Raw genomic sequence first — 19,350 nt, forward strand, 5'->3', positions numbered from 1 at the left:
CCAGGCTGAAGAGCACTCCACTGTCCAGAAGTAGCGGTCCAAGATTTTTACTTTCTGTGATAAGTTATAAGAAGAAAACTCACCCTATTATGGAGTAGTTCAGGATATTTTTCTGATCTCTATAGCAGTGTATAGTTCATGTCATGTCACAACTTTAGCCACTTAACTTCTATCTCATAACATGAATCTTGTTATAAATTATTTCTCTCTTTGTAAGTATATGGAGATTCTATATTAAACCATTCCTTCATTAAGCCTGTGGTTTTCTTCTTTAAGAATCTTCTAAGAAGGATGTGATCAATTGTTTAAATATTTTGGTAGAGTAAAAGGGAAAAATACTTTGGATAAAAACAATATGCTAGACTTGTAGTGAAAAATACTGATTACACTGACATTTTTCTTTCTTCAGCTTAAGAGAAAAATGCTGCAAAAACTAAAATAATGAAATTACTGGTATTTAGATATCCCAATAGCAAATTCAGATTTTTAACCTGTAATTATTTACCTCTGTATAATACCTGAAACCAACTGAAATTTTGCTCTTTGAAGAGTAACTACCTTTGAGAAAAAAAAGATAAACTATGGGAGGAAATGCAAGATGAACAAAAAAAAGGCTATACACTTTAAATTCCATTTATCTTCTTCTATATGCCTAACAGTTAAACCAGATTCAAATACTGTTTTTCCAGTTACTTTTCATTTTGGATTTAGTGCCTGTACAACTCTCTTTCCTTCTTTAACATCAGGGTCTTAAAGTAAAAATGGACTTTCTTAATACTAGAAAGAGTGCATACACGAGCATCAAGTTGGTGACTAAACAGGCCTCTAAGTCCAAAATGCCAGATGTCCTTCTGAGTAACAAATAAGGACAGTGTGATGAGTTATTCAAAATTTAAAGTTACTTTCTAGTTCTTACCAGGTATAAATATACAACAACTAATCAAAGCAAAATCTTACATTACTAAAATGGTTTTAAATTTAAGAATAATTTGAAAATAAAATGACTGGCCTGGAGATTTTTATTGCTATGCCTGGATATGTATAACTGATGTCAGATAAATGAGCCAAACATTTTACGCAGCTAAGTTTATTCTCACAACATATTACATTTAAATGTGTAAAAGTGGTCAACAGCAGAAGGGGCCAAAAGCAAAACCAAATGTTCTTTTGGGATAAACAAGCTGCTCTGGATGGCAGGGAGTGCTCTCACTGATTAATGTGTGCAGTATCTTTTCTCTGAAGCTGAAATAAACTTCATTTTACAGGCTGTGTAACACATGTTAGCTGTGTATTGGGAGGAGTAAGTCTGGCAAACTAGAGAGCTAATGCTTTTACTAGTTAAGCTGTGCTAATATCAGTTAGGGAAATGTTTTTCACATTGTTAATGAAATCTTTAATTTGTGTTGCAATGCTTATGAAGTGAGTGTGTCATGTAAGAAAAGGAGGAAAGACTTTAGGCTTCTAGTAAATGACCTTGGGTAGACCTGTATGAATGTTCATCATAAAATCATAAAAGTGGCATTTTTTAAAAAGTAGCAGTGCCAACAGTTTATCACCAATAACTTATTTTAATGAGAATGGGTCTATTGTTGCTTCATGCAGTAAGACAGACATAAACAAAAAACAATGGTCCCAATTAGCTATGGTTGATCATATATTCAGGTGGAAACAAAGGGCATGAGAACATGTGTGTGTCTCTAGATAACTTCACACGTGTTGTGAAGGATATAAAAATGAAGCACCAAGCAGTGCTTTAAGTTTGCAAAGTAAAGTGTTTAGCCATAGGCATGTTGGCTATTGCCCTTGATGTGGCCACAGAGCACACATATGAGGTGGCAAGTATGTGTCTATCTAGCTGCTTTTAAAAAATAAAAAGAAACTTTAAAGTATTTTGCCGTTTCTTCTACATATTCCAATAAAAATGTGACTACAAATCTTACAAAACCACCTTTGAGGCAATGTATAGTTCACTGAGATTACTTAGACCTGGATACATTGAGAGATAATATCCAGTAAAGATAATAATACATTAAACACAACAATGCAGTATATTTCAGTAAAAATAGAATAAATAAAATAAAAATATTTTAAGCTGTATTTAACAGGTTAATTAAAAAAATGATAAGACATACAAGGCATAGTGAACATGGCTGCCTGTTTACCGAATCACAGATACAAAGAATGCATAGATAACTGAAGTTTCACTACAATATCAGGTAAAACACTGGCATCCTTTCACAGAAAATACACACACACTTTCACACATACTTTTTGGCCAGGCAGAAAGTGTCTGAACATACGGCTTAACATAATTAGTTTTACAAAAGTAATTGCATTTACTATATGCAAAGCTATTTTTAAAACAAAATATCTGCAGTAAAGTTTTCAGTATGTAAAGGCTATCATTCATCTTAATGCATCCTATAATTGCATATATAAATCAGTTTGCTATTTAAAGCTAGCTCAGTATTCTTGATCCTGAAAACAAACGTATGCCTTAAAAATGAATGCGGTTCTGGTAGAGATTCCAATATAAAAGTGGCTCACTAGTTAAGAATTTTGAAGTTTATCACACTAAAATGTTTCACTGTGGAGGTCAAGATGAAAGATCATCATGACTGAATTCTGAAGGGCACAGTAAGGATTTCTTTAATGAAGTAATTTCTTAGGATGTTATTGATAACTTCCATAGAATAGTATATAGGCTGGTGAGAAGTATAGTTCATTTCTAGAGTGGCATCTTTTTTGTCATAACTCTAGGGTGCTAGCAAACAACTCCAGAGTTCTGAGAGGGAACAGAGGCAGGAGGCCACCTACTCATTCCATCATGTTCTCTGGTGGCTAAGTATCATGAATTAGGAATATTTCTACCACACGTAACATCATCACTGGATGGTCTGTGGGTTGAACAGGTTGTGCTGCACATAGAATCCTGTCTTTACAACACATCTGAGGCACAATGCAGGAAAACAGTCTTGGACTGAGAGAGGGCATTGGTTTTATCCTTAATTCTACTGCACAAGCTTATACAGGGAATCTTAAGATTGCTTGACAATACTGGATATGCTCAGAGTAAGTTTGAAAAGACTCCTCCTGACTTGCGTGGAAGCAGCATAACTTTAATAACTGGGAGTTGAGATGCATGAGTTCTAGTCCTGGCTTTCTCACACTCACTTTCCTGAGGTCTTAGGCTAGGTGGTTGAGCCCCTTTAATTCATATTTTTTATTTCTCAAATGTGTTTATTACCTTCTCTACCTCATAAGGCTCAAATGTGATGAGAAAAATGTGGAAACCATTCTGACAAGTACATAGCAGTAGATAAACATAAAGCATTGCTTTTATAACTGGATGATCCTATAAAATGATAATTTTATCACTGAAAAGTAAACAAAACATGTTTAGATTTAGCTTCTTAGCGACTTCTTTTAAACAGTATCAACAAGAGTCTAAATCTGTGTATCTTTACAGCTAAGTCTCTTGTCTATTGATAAAAAAGCAGGAAAGTGCTATTTTTGGGAAACCTGCTAAGTAGTACATTGTTCCTACGTATATTTTGCTCTGATAAGAAATTCTTAAATCTTGAAGATAAATGGAAAAAATATAAATTTAAAAATATATCTAAAGTTTAACAAATTTTAATATTAAACACATAAATGCAGAAAGGTTCAATTTAATGCAGTTTGTTGCCGTGGACAATACATGATGGACAGACAGCTTTCTGGGCAAAAAGCATTAGGGTAAGACTGAGTTAGATGTAGAATCCTAGCAGAACGTTTACCTAGAATGGGGACTACAACATGACATGGTGGTGGAGATCTAAAATAGAAAATGGCATTTCCTCAACTCCAAATTGCATATTGGCTAATTATCAAATTAAGGATGAAAGGCTTATGATGAATATTTCATTTTAACGTTGTTTATGTAGAGAATGGCCATAGTGAACTATAATTCTGTAGCTGCATTGTACAATATAAGGCAGAAGTTTGAAATAATGTCCCACCCAAAATGCATCCTGATTTTGCAAATCTCTTTCTTTTTCTTAATCAGTTTGAAAACCATCTAAACAGAAAGGCTATTTTTGTTTGATTTTAATTTCTGAAATTTCGTTTTTCAATTGTGAAGCTTCACTTTTCCCCCCAATATCCCACAAACAGCTGTAGACATGAAATGGTGTCCATGTGTTAAGAAGCTCGTCAAGGAAAGCTGCCAGTTGGTTTCTATTCTGATGCCAACAGCCAGTTCTGTCAACCAAAGGTTCGATTTTATGAAAAACTAAAACAAAAATTCATCATCCAATTTTTATAGCAATTCAATGGTATCCAGTATGCAGTGTCTAATCCAATGCTGAAAACAGGGCAAAGTGCTGTAGGACTTAAAAAGTTGCCTGTGACAGATCCAGTCAAGAAGACAGTGAAACTAACTCAGGTGTCATTCACTCCAAGGATTCAGCATCTTCACTGGGAGGGATGTGGCCACGTTCTTCCCTGTGTGTGTGTGTGTGTGAAATTACATAATGTTTACGATATTTACAATAAGAAAGGGACCTTCCACTGCTCATGATGTAACTTACCAACAGCAAAAAAAATTAGTCATGCTTCTTTTCATATCACACGATGGTGGCAAGACGAGAGAACATGCTTGTCTAACACTGTTTGGTTAAGGATAAATTCTCTGAAGACAAAGCATCAGCAACTGAATGGAAGGCCAGAGATCAGCTCCTCTTCTTTAGTGTAGCTATTCAACCTTCAGGAAACAGTACAGAGTCCTTTCACATATGCAGCTATGGCGTTTCTGTGACAGGGCGTTTCTGTTTCAAAGTGTCAATGAGGGATAAGACCCCTCGTTTTACATTGGTTGTGACTCTTCTGGTCACAGAGTCTGCTGGCGGGGGAGGCGGTCGAACTTTCTGTGAAGGTGGCCTGGCTACCAAGCACTTCTGGTATCGTAACTGAAAAGAAAAAAAGTTATATGGTTGTTAATAGTGTATCATTCCTTCCTGTTTAATGTGATTTTAATTCGTCAATATATTTACTCCTAAAGGTTCACAACCTAGCTCCTAAACATGAATCCAAGAGTTTATTAGTTTTTTCCTTAATGTAGAGTGTTTTAAATTCTCTTTAAGTTCTCTGTATTGATAGGCTGTGATTAATATACCTCCTAGTCAAAGAATGAGCTGATGAAAAAGAAAAAGGATTGGGAGAGTATGAACTGTTTCCTCAGGCAGGTAGTGAAGCGGGGAGCTTGTAGCTAATTGAGAAGCAGAGTAGTAGAAAGGGCAGGGTTTGAATCTGGGGCTACCATGCGTGAACTGTATGGCCCCAGGCAAGTTATTAAATCTCTCTAAGCCTCCTTTTCTTCATTTGTTAAATGGGTGAAGAATGGGGACCTTAAAAGATAGTATTACAATTAATAAATACGTGCAGAATGCCTAAAAGAGGCCTAGCAAAACAGAAGGCATTCATAAATGTTTATTCTCATTCCTGTTTCCTGCTTTAACTTAAAACAATTATGTATTAAGATTTCAGGATACATTAATCTTAATAGATTAATTTTTAAAAATACATTAGCACTGGTACCAAGAACAGGGTCTATCCTTCAGAAATATAAAGACACAAACCACCTGTTTTTGAATCAATGAAAAGATAACTAGTTCTTCAAAATTAGATTAGAAGGTTAAAATGTATCAATTTTTCCCTCTAATCCCAGCACTTGAAGGTGATTCTTAAAAATCTACTTAAATATTAATAGGCTCCTCAGAACAATTGTGAAACAGGTTGATGTTTCTCTCTGAGAAGCATGAACTTTCCTACAGCTAGGCTCTTGTCACAGTGCTCTGTCATAGCCCACAGGCTACAAAACTAGCCCCTTTCAACCCAGTCACATGAAAAATAATTTATCACATCTCCTGTGTGTAAAGTATGTTTCTAGGTTTGCATCACAACCAGAAGTACACACTTCCAAAGCACAGTTTTATAAACGGCAGGTATGACAACATGGGACACTGGATGGGGTGTTACAGTGTTAGTTATGTTACATCCAGTGTGAGTCAAAATTATGCCTGATGAATTTCATTAAGAGGACCCCTCTCCCTCTCACTTTCATCAAAATATTTTCAACTGGGCCTCTGCTGCTCAGCTGCGAAATATGCCTAACAAGTAAATTCAGAATGTGTTAATGCCAGAGACATTTCTGATTGCATGCGTTTACACATAGATATTTCAGATGGGGAACCATGCAGATTTGAATCAAGAGGAAAGACACCAAGTTAGAAATGCTGGATACAGAGTATCAAGAAAGGTTTATCCCTAATGTCTTACACTAGATTGGCTGAGTCACTTTAGCTGGTGACTCATACAATTAAAATAGTAAATGAGTAGAAATTATTTCTAGAGACGAGACAATGAGTCTTGGAATCAGAACAAACTATAACCAGTGATAAAGCTAATTATTTAATTGTCAGCAGCATTTAAAATGTATAATTAAGACTAAAAGCCATTCATTCATTTTATGACCAAAATCATCTGTTACGATTTGTTTATAATTTCACACACAAAAAAACAATAGTTACCATCCATTTTTGCTTGGCTGGATTCTCCCATTTTCTGTTTTCTCCACACAGTCCCTTCATCCCATCTTAGCTCCCTGTGTCTAGTCAGGAGGTTCATCTCAACTCCTCTCCACTGTCCCCCTCCACTGGGCCCTGGTTCTTTATATGCAGGAGGGTTTGAGATAGAATCCTGGCCCCACAGCACATGAGGGGAAGCTGTTCTCTGACAGAGGACTGTGGTGGGGATAAGCCACATAACAAGTGCACAACACAGACGTCCTTCCCCTCCTGCCCTCTCCTTTCAGAGGTGTCCACTTCTGCCTCTGCTGTCCAGCCACCCCTTCCTTTCCCCTTCTTAACCTAGCAACGTGCTGTCTGTAAAGAAACAGAACGCCCTCCCCTGCCCCCGGCCAGCTCCACCTGTTCCTGGACTCCTGGCATCTTCTGGCAGGTCTCAAAGCCACTCTAACCCAATCGTCAGGCTAAGCCCAGCTCCAGGATCTTCAAAGCTTCCACCAAGACCTTGGCCCAACAACAAATATGACACCCGTTTCAATCCGGCTTTGCTGGTTCATTTCCCTCAGCCTAAGAACTGTGTGGCTCTCTCCCATCCCAAACAAATGAGTAAGAGCCCAGCGGCATCCTTGCAGCTACTCCTTCACCTCAGACCTGATGAGCAACCTTTCTTCAGGGCCCCTTTCCTCCAGGTCACTCCTCCATCCAGTGCAGTCTTACACTTTCAGCACTTTCTGCACCATAACGGAACGTCAGTTTTTGCATCTCCCCACAGTCCCAAACTCCATAGTATAAGGATCACATCTTAGCCCTACTTGAACTTCCCAGAGTCCAGCCCACAAACAGTGGACTGAGTTAAGGGAAGTGCAGGTGCTTCAAATTCAGCATTCCTCATTGCCAGCCAGGTGATTCTCCATCACCAGCTTCTGTCTTTTCCCACTGCCACTTCTGGTTTAGACGCAACTCTCCCCTGGCCTCCGGGTGATCTCCCCACCTCAGCCGTGTCCTTTTAACCCTCCTCCACTTTGTTTTCTTCTCTCTTTTTTGGGGTTAGCTTTAAAACCTGGCATGGTCTATTCACCTGCTCAACAATCTCTGCTGAAGGTAACACCTTGGCATGAGATCACAGGCCCTTCGCGACATGGACCTCACCTCCTTCCACCTGGTTCCACCCACCCCACCTGCTGTTTTAGAATACACCATGCAGCTCAGGTTTGGATGCCTCCATTCAAACAGTTCCCTCCTTCTTACTAGAACTTTTCCAGTGGCTGGAATAACAGGAGCTCAAACGTTATTTGTGGAATGGATCATTTGAAATCATATATGTGGTACAGAAGCACTGGCTTTATTGCCTGGAGACTTGGGGGTGAACACAGGCTCTGTCGCTTACCAACGCTGCCCTGGGACTGGCCCTTTCCCAAACAAATGATCAAGTGCCCCCAAACAAATGATCAAGTGCCCCAAAGGCATGCTTCCAGCTACTCCTTCACTTTAAACTTTAGGAGCGAGCTATTTTCAGGGCCCCCTTCTTGCTCTGGGTCACTCCTCCATCCAGACTTGGGGGCAAACACAGGCTCTGTCACTTAACAACTCTGTCCTGGGGCCTGCCCCCATCCCAAACAAATAAGCAAGCGCCCCAGTAGCATGCCTTCCTCTGAGCCTCTATTTTGTTATAAATAAAAGAGAACTACCTAACAGGGCTGTGGTAAGAATAAAGTTCATAGATATAAAGTAAACAAGAACAATGCACTTAGACCAACTATCTAAAATAAAGACCATTTGATACACTGAATTAAAAAAAATTACTGATTTGGTTCCAAAAATGGCACCAATTCACACGTGACCAGCATCTCCTGATCACACGCTGAAATTAACTAGGGATCAAGAATTGAGAATCCTCAAATTTATGGTTTTGAAGGTCATCGTTTTCAGTGTTCCTGGAGTCTCTAAGAAGAACTTGGCTCCAGCCAGTCCTGCTGCTGCCAGGTGTCCTGCCCTCTTAAAACAGCAAACTGCTCATCACGACTGATTCTGTCTACAGGAATGAGGGTGTCACACAGCAAGGCCTTACTTTAGAGCTTAGCCTTAGCTTCGTTTAAGTAAGAAATTCTACTCTAGTTTATGGCATATCAGACAAAAGCAAGGGCCCGAGGGCGGAAGCCCACAGCGGGCTCACTCACCATGCAAGCGGCCTGCACCGCCTCTGACACGTTACCGGCATTGGGCTCACACCAGAAGACGTGGCACTCAAAGCGCTGGTTCCCGGTGTCCATGATGAAGGCAAACGTGTGCACGTCCTTCCCGACACCCATGAAGGACAGGAACCGCACGCGACACTCCACCAGGATCTCCTCTTCATTCTGCAAGAGACCCTGTCAGGAGCCCGGCCAGTCACAGGCACATGCAGACCGTAAGTCACAGGATCGGCTTACAGTGGCCGCACAGAGGAAGTGGCATTTAAAAATACACGGCCAGACTGAATTTAGAAAGGACCTGTGTCTTTCCAGAAAGGGAAGTGTCTAAATGTGTCTGGAGAGGCCTCACCGCTGCGGGTGCCTCATTATGATGTTGAGTCTACTCTGAACCACACAGCCAGGTATGAGTGTTTTGGTCTCTGTCCACTCCAAGCCTGTGACTTCACTGTGGGTAGGAACAATGTCATGGACGCTTTTTATGCATTGCCCATACAGTGGCTCAGCATCCACTTGCCCTGGCAAACCCACTGGAAACCCCAGAGGACCAAGGAAAGGATTCACGGGATCTCTTTCCACCCAGGTCTTCCCCAACTCAACAGCACATTGAATCATAAGTGTTAGTTGCTCAGTCGTGTCTGACTCTTTGCAACCCCACGGACTGTAGCCTGCCAGGCTCCTCTGTCCACAGAATTCTCCAGGCAAGAATACTGGAGTGGTTGGCCATTCCTTCCTCTAGGTGATCTTCCTGATCTAGGGACTGAACCCTGGTCTCCTGCATTGAAGGTAGATTCTTTACCATCTGAGCCACCGGGGAACCACTGAATCATATTTCTATCTAAAACTATGTAAAACAAAAAGTTACCAAATGCTTTTTTTTTTTGGTTTTCTTTTTCACAAACTGACATCCATGTGATGCTGAGTTAAGAAATGTTCGGAACTCATGCTAATGAACACTATAGCCTCTGCGACAGCCATGTGTAATTTGTGAAAATTAGTAAATACATCCAGAATGTTGACTTTTGGCTCATGAACATCTGGACTTACGAAATATTCACTCAGGTGCTGTGGGATTGCCTAACAGGCAAACTAAGCTGGTCTGAGAGGTGGGAAGCTTTCTTGGAAGAAAGACATTTATGTTGAGATCTGGGTAGGCCAAGGGGAGCAGCGCCTGCAAAGGTGCAGGGGTAGGAAAAGGCACCACGTGTTGTAGACTTGAAGAAAATCCAGCGGAGCAGGCCTGCAGGCTCAGTGAACATCTTCAGAAACTGAACTGGGTGTGAAGGTGAGTTGCTAGTGGACAGAAGCAAGAGCAGACCAGGACTTAGGATCGTTCCATGACAGGAGGCTCACAGGGGCAGAATGGAAAACTGACCCTGGTGCTTCCAGCTGTGTGCCTGGTGGCAGCTGCTTAACCTCTCTGTGCCTCAGTTTTCTCAACCACAAAGTTGAGATAATTTGTGTCTGAGGCTAATGCTGGCCTCTCTCCAGATGACCAGTGGCCCCTGCTACCACCGGACCTTTCTACAACAGACACATCTACTGCACCCCAGCCCCAGGTAACAGAGCCCAGTCAATACTGGAGCCTGGAGAGTGGTCAGAAAACCAAGCCCCATTAGCGAGTTCCTGCTAACATCATACAGTCACGTCTAGCAAATGAGTCCAATCTCCTGGGCAAAGGAAGAATGAGGAGCGCCAGAAGAGAATCTTACGAGGTGTGTGCATAGATCCAGACACAAAGGGCAGTTTTCTTTTTTTTTTTTAATGTAAGTTATTTTAATCACAAGCAAGCACAGCTCCCCAGAGCCAAGCCTTGGCATGCGCCTGAGTTTCACGGAAGCTTATCGTATGCGAAACCGCAGTCTCCCAGACAGGCCAACTATATCTGCCACCCTTCTCACCTTCTCACTGATGACAGTCACAGTAGCATCGGCCACGTTCATGTTCACTGACGGCCATCCCTCCTTGCTAGAGGAGGTCATAAGACTTTCTATGGCATTGTTCAGGGTATCCATTCCTGTGGATGGAAGGGATAATTGAAAAAGGCCCTAAAGCTATTCCTGACTCTCAAATATGGATCCAAATCACCCAGTAGCAGCTATGCCCAGACAATTTTTTTTTTGTACCCCCAGACATTTCATTTGAGCATTTCACAGATCAAAAGAAAAGAAATGCCAGCGTTTTCAACAGAAAAAAGGGTCATGAGAACTTCCAGAGATGTAGTGTGTGATGTCCTGTCTAACCGGACTGTCTCTCCCAAGATTCCCCAGCGTCAAGTGTAGAAACAGTACTCAAATGCTGCTACATTTTTTTCTAATCAAGGAACCTTGAAAACGGGGTGGGGGTGGGAGTCCAACAGAAGCCAGCCTCTGCCAGATTACCCTGATATCTTTTATTATGCCTTGTTACTTAAGTAAGGCCAAGTTTAGATGGCTCCTGGACACGAAGAGTATGTGGGACCCTCTGGCTGAGTGTTCCCACAGCTATTTTTGGTGGGTGGCATAACAACTTCATTGAGATCTAATTCACATACCATACAATTTACTCGTGTAAAGTGCAAACTTCAATGGTGTTTAATATAGTCAGAATTGTACAACCATAACCACGGTTTTAGAACATTTTCATCACTCCCTAAAAGAAACCCCAAACCTTTCAAGAGTCACCCTTCATTGCCTCCAGTCTTCTAGTCCTGTCTTTAGAGATCTGCCTTTTCTAGACACAGTTCATATAAATGGAATTGTAAAGGGTACTGCTGCTGCTGCTGCTAAGTCACTTCAGTCGTGTCCGACTCTGTGTGACCCCATAGACGGAAACCCACCAGGCTCCCCCGTCCGTGGGATTCTCCAGGCAAGAACACTGGAGTGGGTTGCCATTTCCTTCTCCAATATGTGAAAGTGAAAAGTGAAAGTAAAAAGTGAAAGTAAAGTCGCTCAGTCGTGTCCGACCCTTAGCGACCCCACGGACTGCAGCCTACCAGGCTCCTCCATCCATTGGATTTTCTAGGCAAGAGTACTGTAGTGGCTTGCCATTGCAGTCTTTTATAATTGGCTTCTTTAATTTAGCATGATGCCTTCAAGGTTCAGCCATGTTGCAGCAAGTCTAATACTTCATTCCTTTTTATTGCCAAATAATCACCACTGTATAAAAGTGTTTTTTATTCATTCTTCAGCTGATGGACATTTGGGCTGTTTCTACTTTTTGACTATCATGAATGATGCTGCTGTGAACGCTCCTGTATGAGGTGTTTCATGTGGACAGATGTTTTCATTTCACTTGGGTATATGTCCAGGAGTAGAACTGCTGGATCAAATGACAATACTACATTTAACGTCTGAGGAGTTGCCAGACTGATTTCCAGGGCAGCCACGCCATTCTACATTCACCCCAGCAGTATGTGAGGGTTCCGATTTATCCATGGCCTTTTTCATCCAGAAAAAGGTGACATCTCTCAGTCTCCTTCCAACTTAGTATGGCTAAGCAACTGAACCCCCCCCTATGAAATGTAGCTGACTGCTGATGCTGGGTGTACTTCTGGGACACACCTTGATGGGAAAGCATGAGGGCTCCCTCAGCCCCCGTCCCTGCCCAGCACTTGACAAGGACTGCAGCAGGTGCCCTGCCTGAGACAGATGCTCTGATTCAGAACAGCAGGGCCCTTCCAGAGCCCTGGTTTATGCACCTCTGAACTGTTGGGTGAATTAGAAATCAGGTCCTCTTCGTTCAAGTCCCTATATTCTGGGGCCATGAGTCGGAGGAGTTTAGTCTGTCCTGTCCTGTTCTTTTGTTATAATTTTATTTTGCTCTGCAGCATGTGGGATCTTCCTGGACCAGGGATCAAACCTGTGTCTCCAGCACTGGCAGGTGAATTCTTTGCCACTGAGCTGCAAGGAAAGCCCTGTATTGCGCTCTTGACCAGGACTGCCATGTGCCCTAGCTGGTGACAGGGTGAGGGTTTGGTTCAAGACAAGGCAAAGGAGTGAAACAGCACATGCCATCCTCATGATGAACACCAGACACTGGTCACGTGGAAAGACAGTAACGGTTTCACATACCGACTGGTTTGTCCACTGGTAGCATGCCCAAATACTGCACGTGGAACTTCTGGACCAGCTCAGTCTTTGGTGTTGGAAAATCTACTACAGGGAAGAAAACAACACATCTTTTCAATGGTCCCAACATACACATAATATCCTGTGTTTCTAGAGGTGAATGTGACAATCATTCTATAAGAACAGCCACTTCTTCTGCCAGACACTGGGGCCGTCAATCAAAATCCCCTTCACCTTTCATGGATACACGTGTATGAATGGCTGGGTCGCTCTGCTGTGCTCCTGAAACTATCACAACATTGTTAATCAGCTATATACAATAGAAAATAAAAAGCTCAAAAGAAACCCCATTCACCTTTCATTCCTAGGTAGGCAAGCATTTGAAAGAAGGAGCTGGAATCTACGTGTTAAGCTGTGACGGTCTCTTGGAAGTGTGCTAAGTAGCAGCTTCGGGTGTTCGGTTTATTAGGGGAGGTTGATGCCCAGAGGAAATTTAATTACAAAAGGGTGCAATCAGAGACAGGAAAAATGACTAAACAGAGTTCCCCAAAATAACCCACATATTTTTAAACTAGCTGGTCCTTACCCCAGGCTGTGTGTGAGTTATAAAGCCACTAAAGGTAATTTTCTTTAATTTTGTCCAACAACAAGACTCATCCTGATTCTTAGCACCTAACATTGTTGATACAAAGTCAGCTCTAAGCCATACCCAAGGCCCCGAGTGCAGGCTTGGCCTGGGTCTGGTGGGTCCAGCGTGGTTCTGAGGGACACTCGACATGTCTGAGACCCTGTGCTTGGTGACTCAGACGTGGAGTGCCAGCACCAAGGCAGTGGGGGGCAGACCTACCTTGCAGGGGGACGTCAAGGTTCCCGTGGGCCCTTTCCTGTAGGGAGCTGCAGGCCAGGGCCTTGGCATTCTTCCGTTCAGCCATAATCTGATGAAGAGAAAATGTAGCTTTGGCTCGTGGTTATGGACCTTGTGTCCTCAGCTGTTCCAGGCAGTGGAGTGTCTGCTTCATTTTCATGTTAAACCGGCTTTGGTCCACTGCCGGATCCCCAACCCCCATCTCCAGGCTGCACACTTCGAGAATTCTGCCCTTTTCTCTAGGAGGCATAGTGAGTGACGGTACCTCAGAGTAACTGACAGTCTCCTGGTTGTTCAGAATGTATTCTTCTTCCATCTCTAACGTAACAGCCCCCACAATAACCCTGGTCTTTTGTAGACCTCCGGGCCCATAGCCATCAGTGGAACACAGAGCAAGTGGTAACCCCCCAGGGCTGCCACATGGCCACTTCTAGACTTACTAGACCCACCGGACTGTGGGAGGGACCAAGGCCACGCTCCCTTTGTAGGTGAAGCACCATTTAGAGCAACAGCCGACATCAGACAGAGTATGAACCATACTGGTAGGCCTGGCGGTCGGCGTGCTTCTCCCAGAGCTTGACCTGAACGTGCTGACTCCCGTCCTCCCGCACCCCTTTCCTTGCTCAGCAGTGAGGAGAAAAAAGAGGGTTGGATTCCTCTGCCCTGACCCACCTTACCTTGGAACAGATTTCGTGGAGACTTGTGGCAATGGCTTTTGCTGGTGTGTCACATCGAAATACATGACATTTCAAAATTCTTGTATCTTTGTCTCTTGCTACATAAGCAAAATCTCTGTGCAAAGAAAGTTTATCAGTACATTAGAATGAGGAATCTTTACAACACACGTTCTAGTCATGAATGTTAACTGAGCTAGGAGCCAGCGTGTCAGAGGTAAACAGGGTATGCAGTGGTTAACAAAAATAAATAAATGTCAACAGCCACCTCAAATAGAGGAACAGCTGTATGGATGTGAGGAATTCATTTCTGACTAAAATAACTACAATGTTCCCCAGACTGTCTGTTGAGCTTCTGGAATCTTAATGAACAGCACGTAATGAAAATTGAACTTTATGGGAAACTTGTATCTAGTAACAACAAATGTCATGGTTATAAATATTATGATCACAAAACAGAACACAGGCTTGAGAGGAGCATGAATTTGTATGTGCGATACCGTGACACATACAAGGATGTAGCAGAAGCAAAACAGGCTCTGATGTGTAAACATGTGCCCGGAGGCTGGATCCGACCCACAGCTGCGGAGCAGGCTGATAGGCAGTCACAGGGACATGGGAGGACACCACAGACCGAAGTCCCATCAAAGGCACCTGATTCTGCTAATCACGCCTCTCACTCCAGGGTTCGAGGCAGCGGTGGCAGCATCACCCCATAAACTGTCAGCTCAGACTCCGCAGTGAGCCTGCAGCTGGAACTGGATTTCAGCATCTCCTTTACTGATGGAAAGCATAGTGCCTGTGACATGACCTGGCTTCAAAGAACCACACCACACAACTAAATTTCTCACTGCTATTACTGAGGACAGCAGTTTAAAAGGTCGGAGGTTTATGAAAAATAAATGCTCATACTTCCCTATCTGGTAATGGATCACAGTGATTTCCTGGCAAGTGTTGCCAAGCCTGGATCCCTGTTTGTAGGCATAACCACAGATGAATTTATTAATCACTTCTCAGTGTAAGAGCTGGTGATGTTCTCGCAGACTAGGACAGATTTTCCCCAACAACGATTTGGCTTCTTTGGGAAGGAACAGGAATCTGTCTGCTGAAGGCAACTGGCCACTGTGAAGGGCTAGCCAGAAAAGCCTGTCCCATTGCCTTGGTGTGCCCCAGGCCACCTTGCGGAGGCTTCTGGCCACGCACAGGCACTTGAATCTCCACCTGTGCACACCTGCCCATGGACCTGCTCGGCTCCACCGTCCCAGGTCCTCACCTCCCATCACAGTTGGTGTCCTCCACACTACAACCAGGGGCCGTCCTGACCCCCACCCTGCCATTCCTAGCCCCCGCACTCCGTACCCAACCCCTGCATTCAGCCTATTTTCCTCCTGACAGTGTCTTGAATCAACCCCTTGCTTGCCAGCCCTGCCAGCGCTCAGCATTTCTAGGCAAGTCTCACCTCTCTGGCTTTGCTCACACCATCTCCAGGCTCTGGCCACAGCTGAAGACCCGGATGAAGCTGGGTGAGCACCCTGTCCAGTGCTGGCATGCTCCTTGCACACGTAACACCCACCACTGAGTACCATGAGTGTCTGTTTGTGAGTTCTGTCTTCCCAACACCCCCTTGAAGCTCTGTAAAGATGATTTTGTGCCTTATTCACCCTCAATATCCAGTCTCTGGCCTGGCTGTGATTGGTACTGAGTGCCCCCCTCTCTCAAGCACAGGGCAAGCAGCATGCACCCTATTATCCATTGAGAAAGCTGGCCTGGGTAAGAAGCTGGGCCCAGACTTTGGGGGTAAGCACAGCCTTGCTGAAACTCCAATACTTTGGCCACCTGATGCCAAGAAATGACTCATTTGAAAAGACCCTGATGCTGGGAAAGATCGAAGGAGGGAGGAGAAGCGGACGGCAGGGGATGAGATGGCTGGATGGCATCACCACTCTGATGGACATGAGTTTGAGTATGCTCCGGGAGTTGGTGATGGACAGGGATGCCTGGCATGCTGCAGTCCATGGGGTCGCAGAGTCGGACACAACTGAGCGACTGAGCTGACAGCCTTGCTCTACATTGTGCTCCCGAGGCCTTTCCTAGTCCCAAGCCCCATCGAGACAGCACATGACTTCAGAAACGATGAGAAAGTATCACTTTTGTTGGAGACCACGCTCGAGGGAAGTCATTTCAGGGCTCCCTCCTTCTGGCTACTTCTCTATCCTGAACAGTCCCTAAGTGATAACATGCAGTGTCTTGCCACACACTGCTCTTCTCCTTCAAAATTCCACGTTCAGTCAGCATTTTTCTGATGCTAAGTCTTTGAAGTTCTTGTGGTCACCCATGGAAAGTCCAAAAAATTTTGTCTGGATTTCTGGAGTTCCAAAGTTTGTCCCACCAGCTCTTCCAGCATCCTTAGTCCAGCTAAGCAGCTCTCCCCTCTGCCCCAGGAAGCTGGGTCTCCCATGTCCACTCACAGCACCTCCTCATGCCTGGCCAGGTGTGCACTGGCCCTCCTGCACAGTCTGCAGCTCACTACACCATCTACTCTGCAGGGCCCAGTTCAAAGGCCCTCTGGCCCTCTGGCCCCCAGCACCTTGCTTGTGTCTGAATGCTGATAGGATCTGCGTTCTGGACCACAAAGGATTAAAGCTTGTTATACCCCATCTTTAGTAGAGACTTCATCAGCATCTATCCTCTCTGAAAGAGTAAGGGACAGCCAGAGGGCAACAGGTCAGAACCCAGGCACCCCAACTTCTAGTCTCATTCCTGATTCTACAGAGCTATACAGTCTCGGGCATGAAGTCAAAAAAAGATGGAATTCTCCAGGGTTCCTTTCTGGCTCTGATAATCTATGATGTAAGCATCCAAGATCCATCCTGCTCTCCGTGACTGCTGGCTGGCCCATAAGTGTAGTAAGGCCACCATCTGGGAGGGCCAAGCAGGCCCTGATCGATAAGCAATGGATCACTCCCATCACGCTTCAGTTCTGTGCCCTCTGTTCTTTCAGATGCAACCCCATAGGAGTAATTTTTTAAAATTACTATTATTAATCTTCATCTTCTTCTGGCTCAGGAGAAAGTGATTAAGGCCTAAGGCGACCATCTGATTCCACATTTTCCCAAAGGGGCAGCTTAGCAGCGCAGGCTCTGTTTGGGGCATTCTGATACTTTAAAAAAAAAAAAAAAAAAACAGCTTTGTCTTTTCCTGTTCCCTCCTAGGTACCAGGCTAATAGATCAGGGAGGCAGAAATCTGTTGGTAATTTAACCTCCCAAGAGAAAACAAGTTCCCTCATCTCTTCCCTGTGGAGGGGTCAGGAGATCTGCATGTCTCTATTTAATTGCCATGAAATATATCCCAAGTCACCCTAGAAGAGCAAAAAGTCCCAAGAATGAGGATTTGTAAGAACTCACTTTCAGGCCTGGAATGCAGACAAGTTGAACAACTTCCTTCTTGTGAGAGAAATATATGGCTGAGCTAATCTCATCATTATTCAGAATGAAATCCAAATACCTATTAACTGGTTGTTGTAAAATCTTGCCTTTTCAGCACCTGATTTCTGAAAATGGCTGCAGCTATAGACAAAATAACGACCCTCCCAAGCCATTCCTGTCCTAACTCCCAGAGTCTGTGAATAGGTAACCTTACAAAGAGGACTCTGCAGGTGGGACTGAGTGAAGGATTCTGAGTTGGGGCTGTGACCCTGGATTATCTGGGTGGGCCTGACACACTTACAAGGGAAAGAGGAGGCACTTGCCTTACAAAGGGAATTATCAATAAAAGAACAGGCACAAGGGCTACATGCCAAGGCAGGCAGGCAGGCAGCCTCTAAAGACTGGAAAAGTGGGAAGGCTTCTCTAGTGGGAAGACAGCCCTGCTGACACCATGATTTTTCGCCTCTAAGACCAGATTTCTGATCTCCAGAACTCTAAGAGAATATATCTGTGTGACTTTAAGCCACTAAGTTTGGAGTAATTTATTATAGCAGCAATATAAAACTATTACACTTGCCAGTAGGCTTTACATTCTAACCAAATTACGATATGGTATAAGGACTTACATTTAAAAGTAATATTCAATTCACTTCCACAAACACCTTCTGAGCCACTATGACACACCAGAGATGCAAACACAAACAGACAAGGCGCCGGCCTAGGCAGCCAGCTGTTCAATGACAGAGATGCTCAGTGGGATCTAAGCTGCATCTCTAAGTACAAGGAACACCCCAGGGTGAGAGGGCAGCGATGGTTCAAGGAACACTCAGAGGAGCTTGATCAAAGGCACAGAGGTAAGCAAGCCCACAGAGGGTTTGGAAGAACTCCTAGTCCTAGGCATGACCCTGGCACTGTGGTGAGGGTCCATGGCTGCAGGGAGGTTGTACCATGTCCTGGCAGGAATCTGGCTCTTACTCTGAGCCATCAAGTCTGTCATATGACACGTGACCCCATCTGACACGTGTTTGAAAAAGTTGCTTCTGGTAGAACAAAGTGGGTCAAGGGAAGGTGGAGGAGACAGATGGGTAAGAGGTACTAGACGGATGCCTGCAGGACTGATGGGTGTGGGAGATGAGAGGCAGAATCCGGAATAGCTCTGGAGTCCCTGCTGGGACAACTAAGCGCCCTCACACTGGGGATGGGAGAGGGAAGGATCTGGTGAAGGAGGCTGGTGAGCTCCAGGTTGGACAAGTTGTGTGAGGTGTTTGGGGGCCCACTGATCAGGTGGACACTCAGTCCCTGAGCTGAGGCCAGGTCTAGAGCTGGGCGGGCGGAGTCGGGGGTGTGGGCAGCTGAAGACAGAGAAGCAGATGAAAGGGTAGGGAGTGAGAAAACACAAAACAAGGCCTGGACCTCAGGAGGAAAGGCATTTGCAGGCCTATCTGAGGCCAAGGGCCCAATGAAAGGATGAGAAAAGAGTGCTAGGAAGCAGGCAAGTCCAGGACAGGCTGGCTCCAAAGACACAAAGGAAGGGGTTTCAGAAGAAGTCCCCAGGACCACAGAGGCTGCACAGCAGGAGAC

At 44.1% G+C, this 19,350-nt stretch overlaps 1 protein-coding gene across 18 annotated transcripts in view; it reads right to left on the bottom strand.

The window, feature by feature from the left end:
• Nucleotides 1-1,071: 1,071 nt before the first annotated feature.
• APBB2 (amyloid beta precursor protein binding family B member 2) overlaps nt 1,072-19,350 on the bottom strand; it is a 388,982-nt gene continuing 370,703 nt past the window's right edge. For 12 of the 18 annotated variants that reach the window (XM_055435278.2, XM_055435274.2, XM_055435271.2 and 9 more), the window contains 6 exons: nt 14,347-14,461; nt 13,652-13,739; nt 12,808-12,891; nt 10,657-10,772; nt 8,744-8,935; nt 1,072-4,949 (listed from right to left, as the gene is read on the bottom strand). In XM_055435278.2, coding sequence (XP_055291253.2) covers nt 4,782-4,949; nt 8,744-8,935; nt 10,657-10,772; nt 12,808-12,891; nt 13,652-13,739; nt 14,347-14,461 — 763 coding nt within the window. In that variant the 3' untranslated portion in view covers nt 1,072-4,781. The remainder of the gene's footprint in view (nt 4,950-8,743; nt 8,936-10,656; nt 10,773-12,807; nt 12,892-13,651; nt 13,740-14,346; nt 14,462-19,350) is intronic. The other 6 variants (XM_055435289.2, XM_055435284.2, XM_055435288.2 and 3 more) reach the window with 3 other exon arrangements.

This window comes from Moschus berezovskii, chromosome 5 (genome assembly GCF_049115385.1).
Source record: "Moschus berezovskii isolate FMDL1 chromosome 5, NW_MosBer_1.0, whole genome shotgun sequence".
Taxonomy (NCBI): domain Eukaryota; kingdom Metazoa; phylum Chordata; class Mammalia; order Artiodactyla; family Moschidae; genus Moschus; species Moschus berezovskii.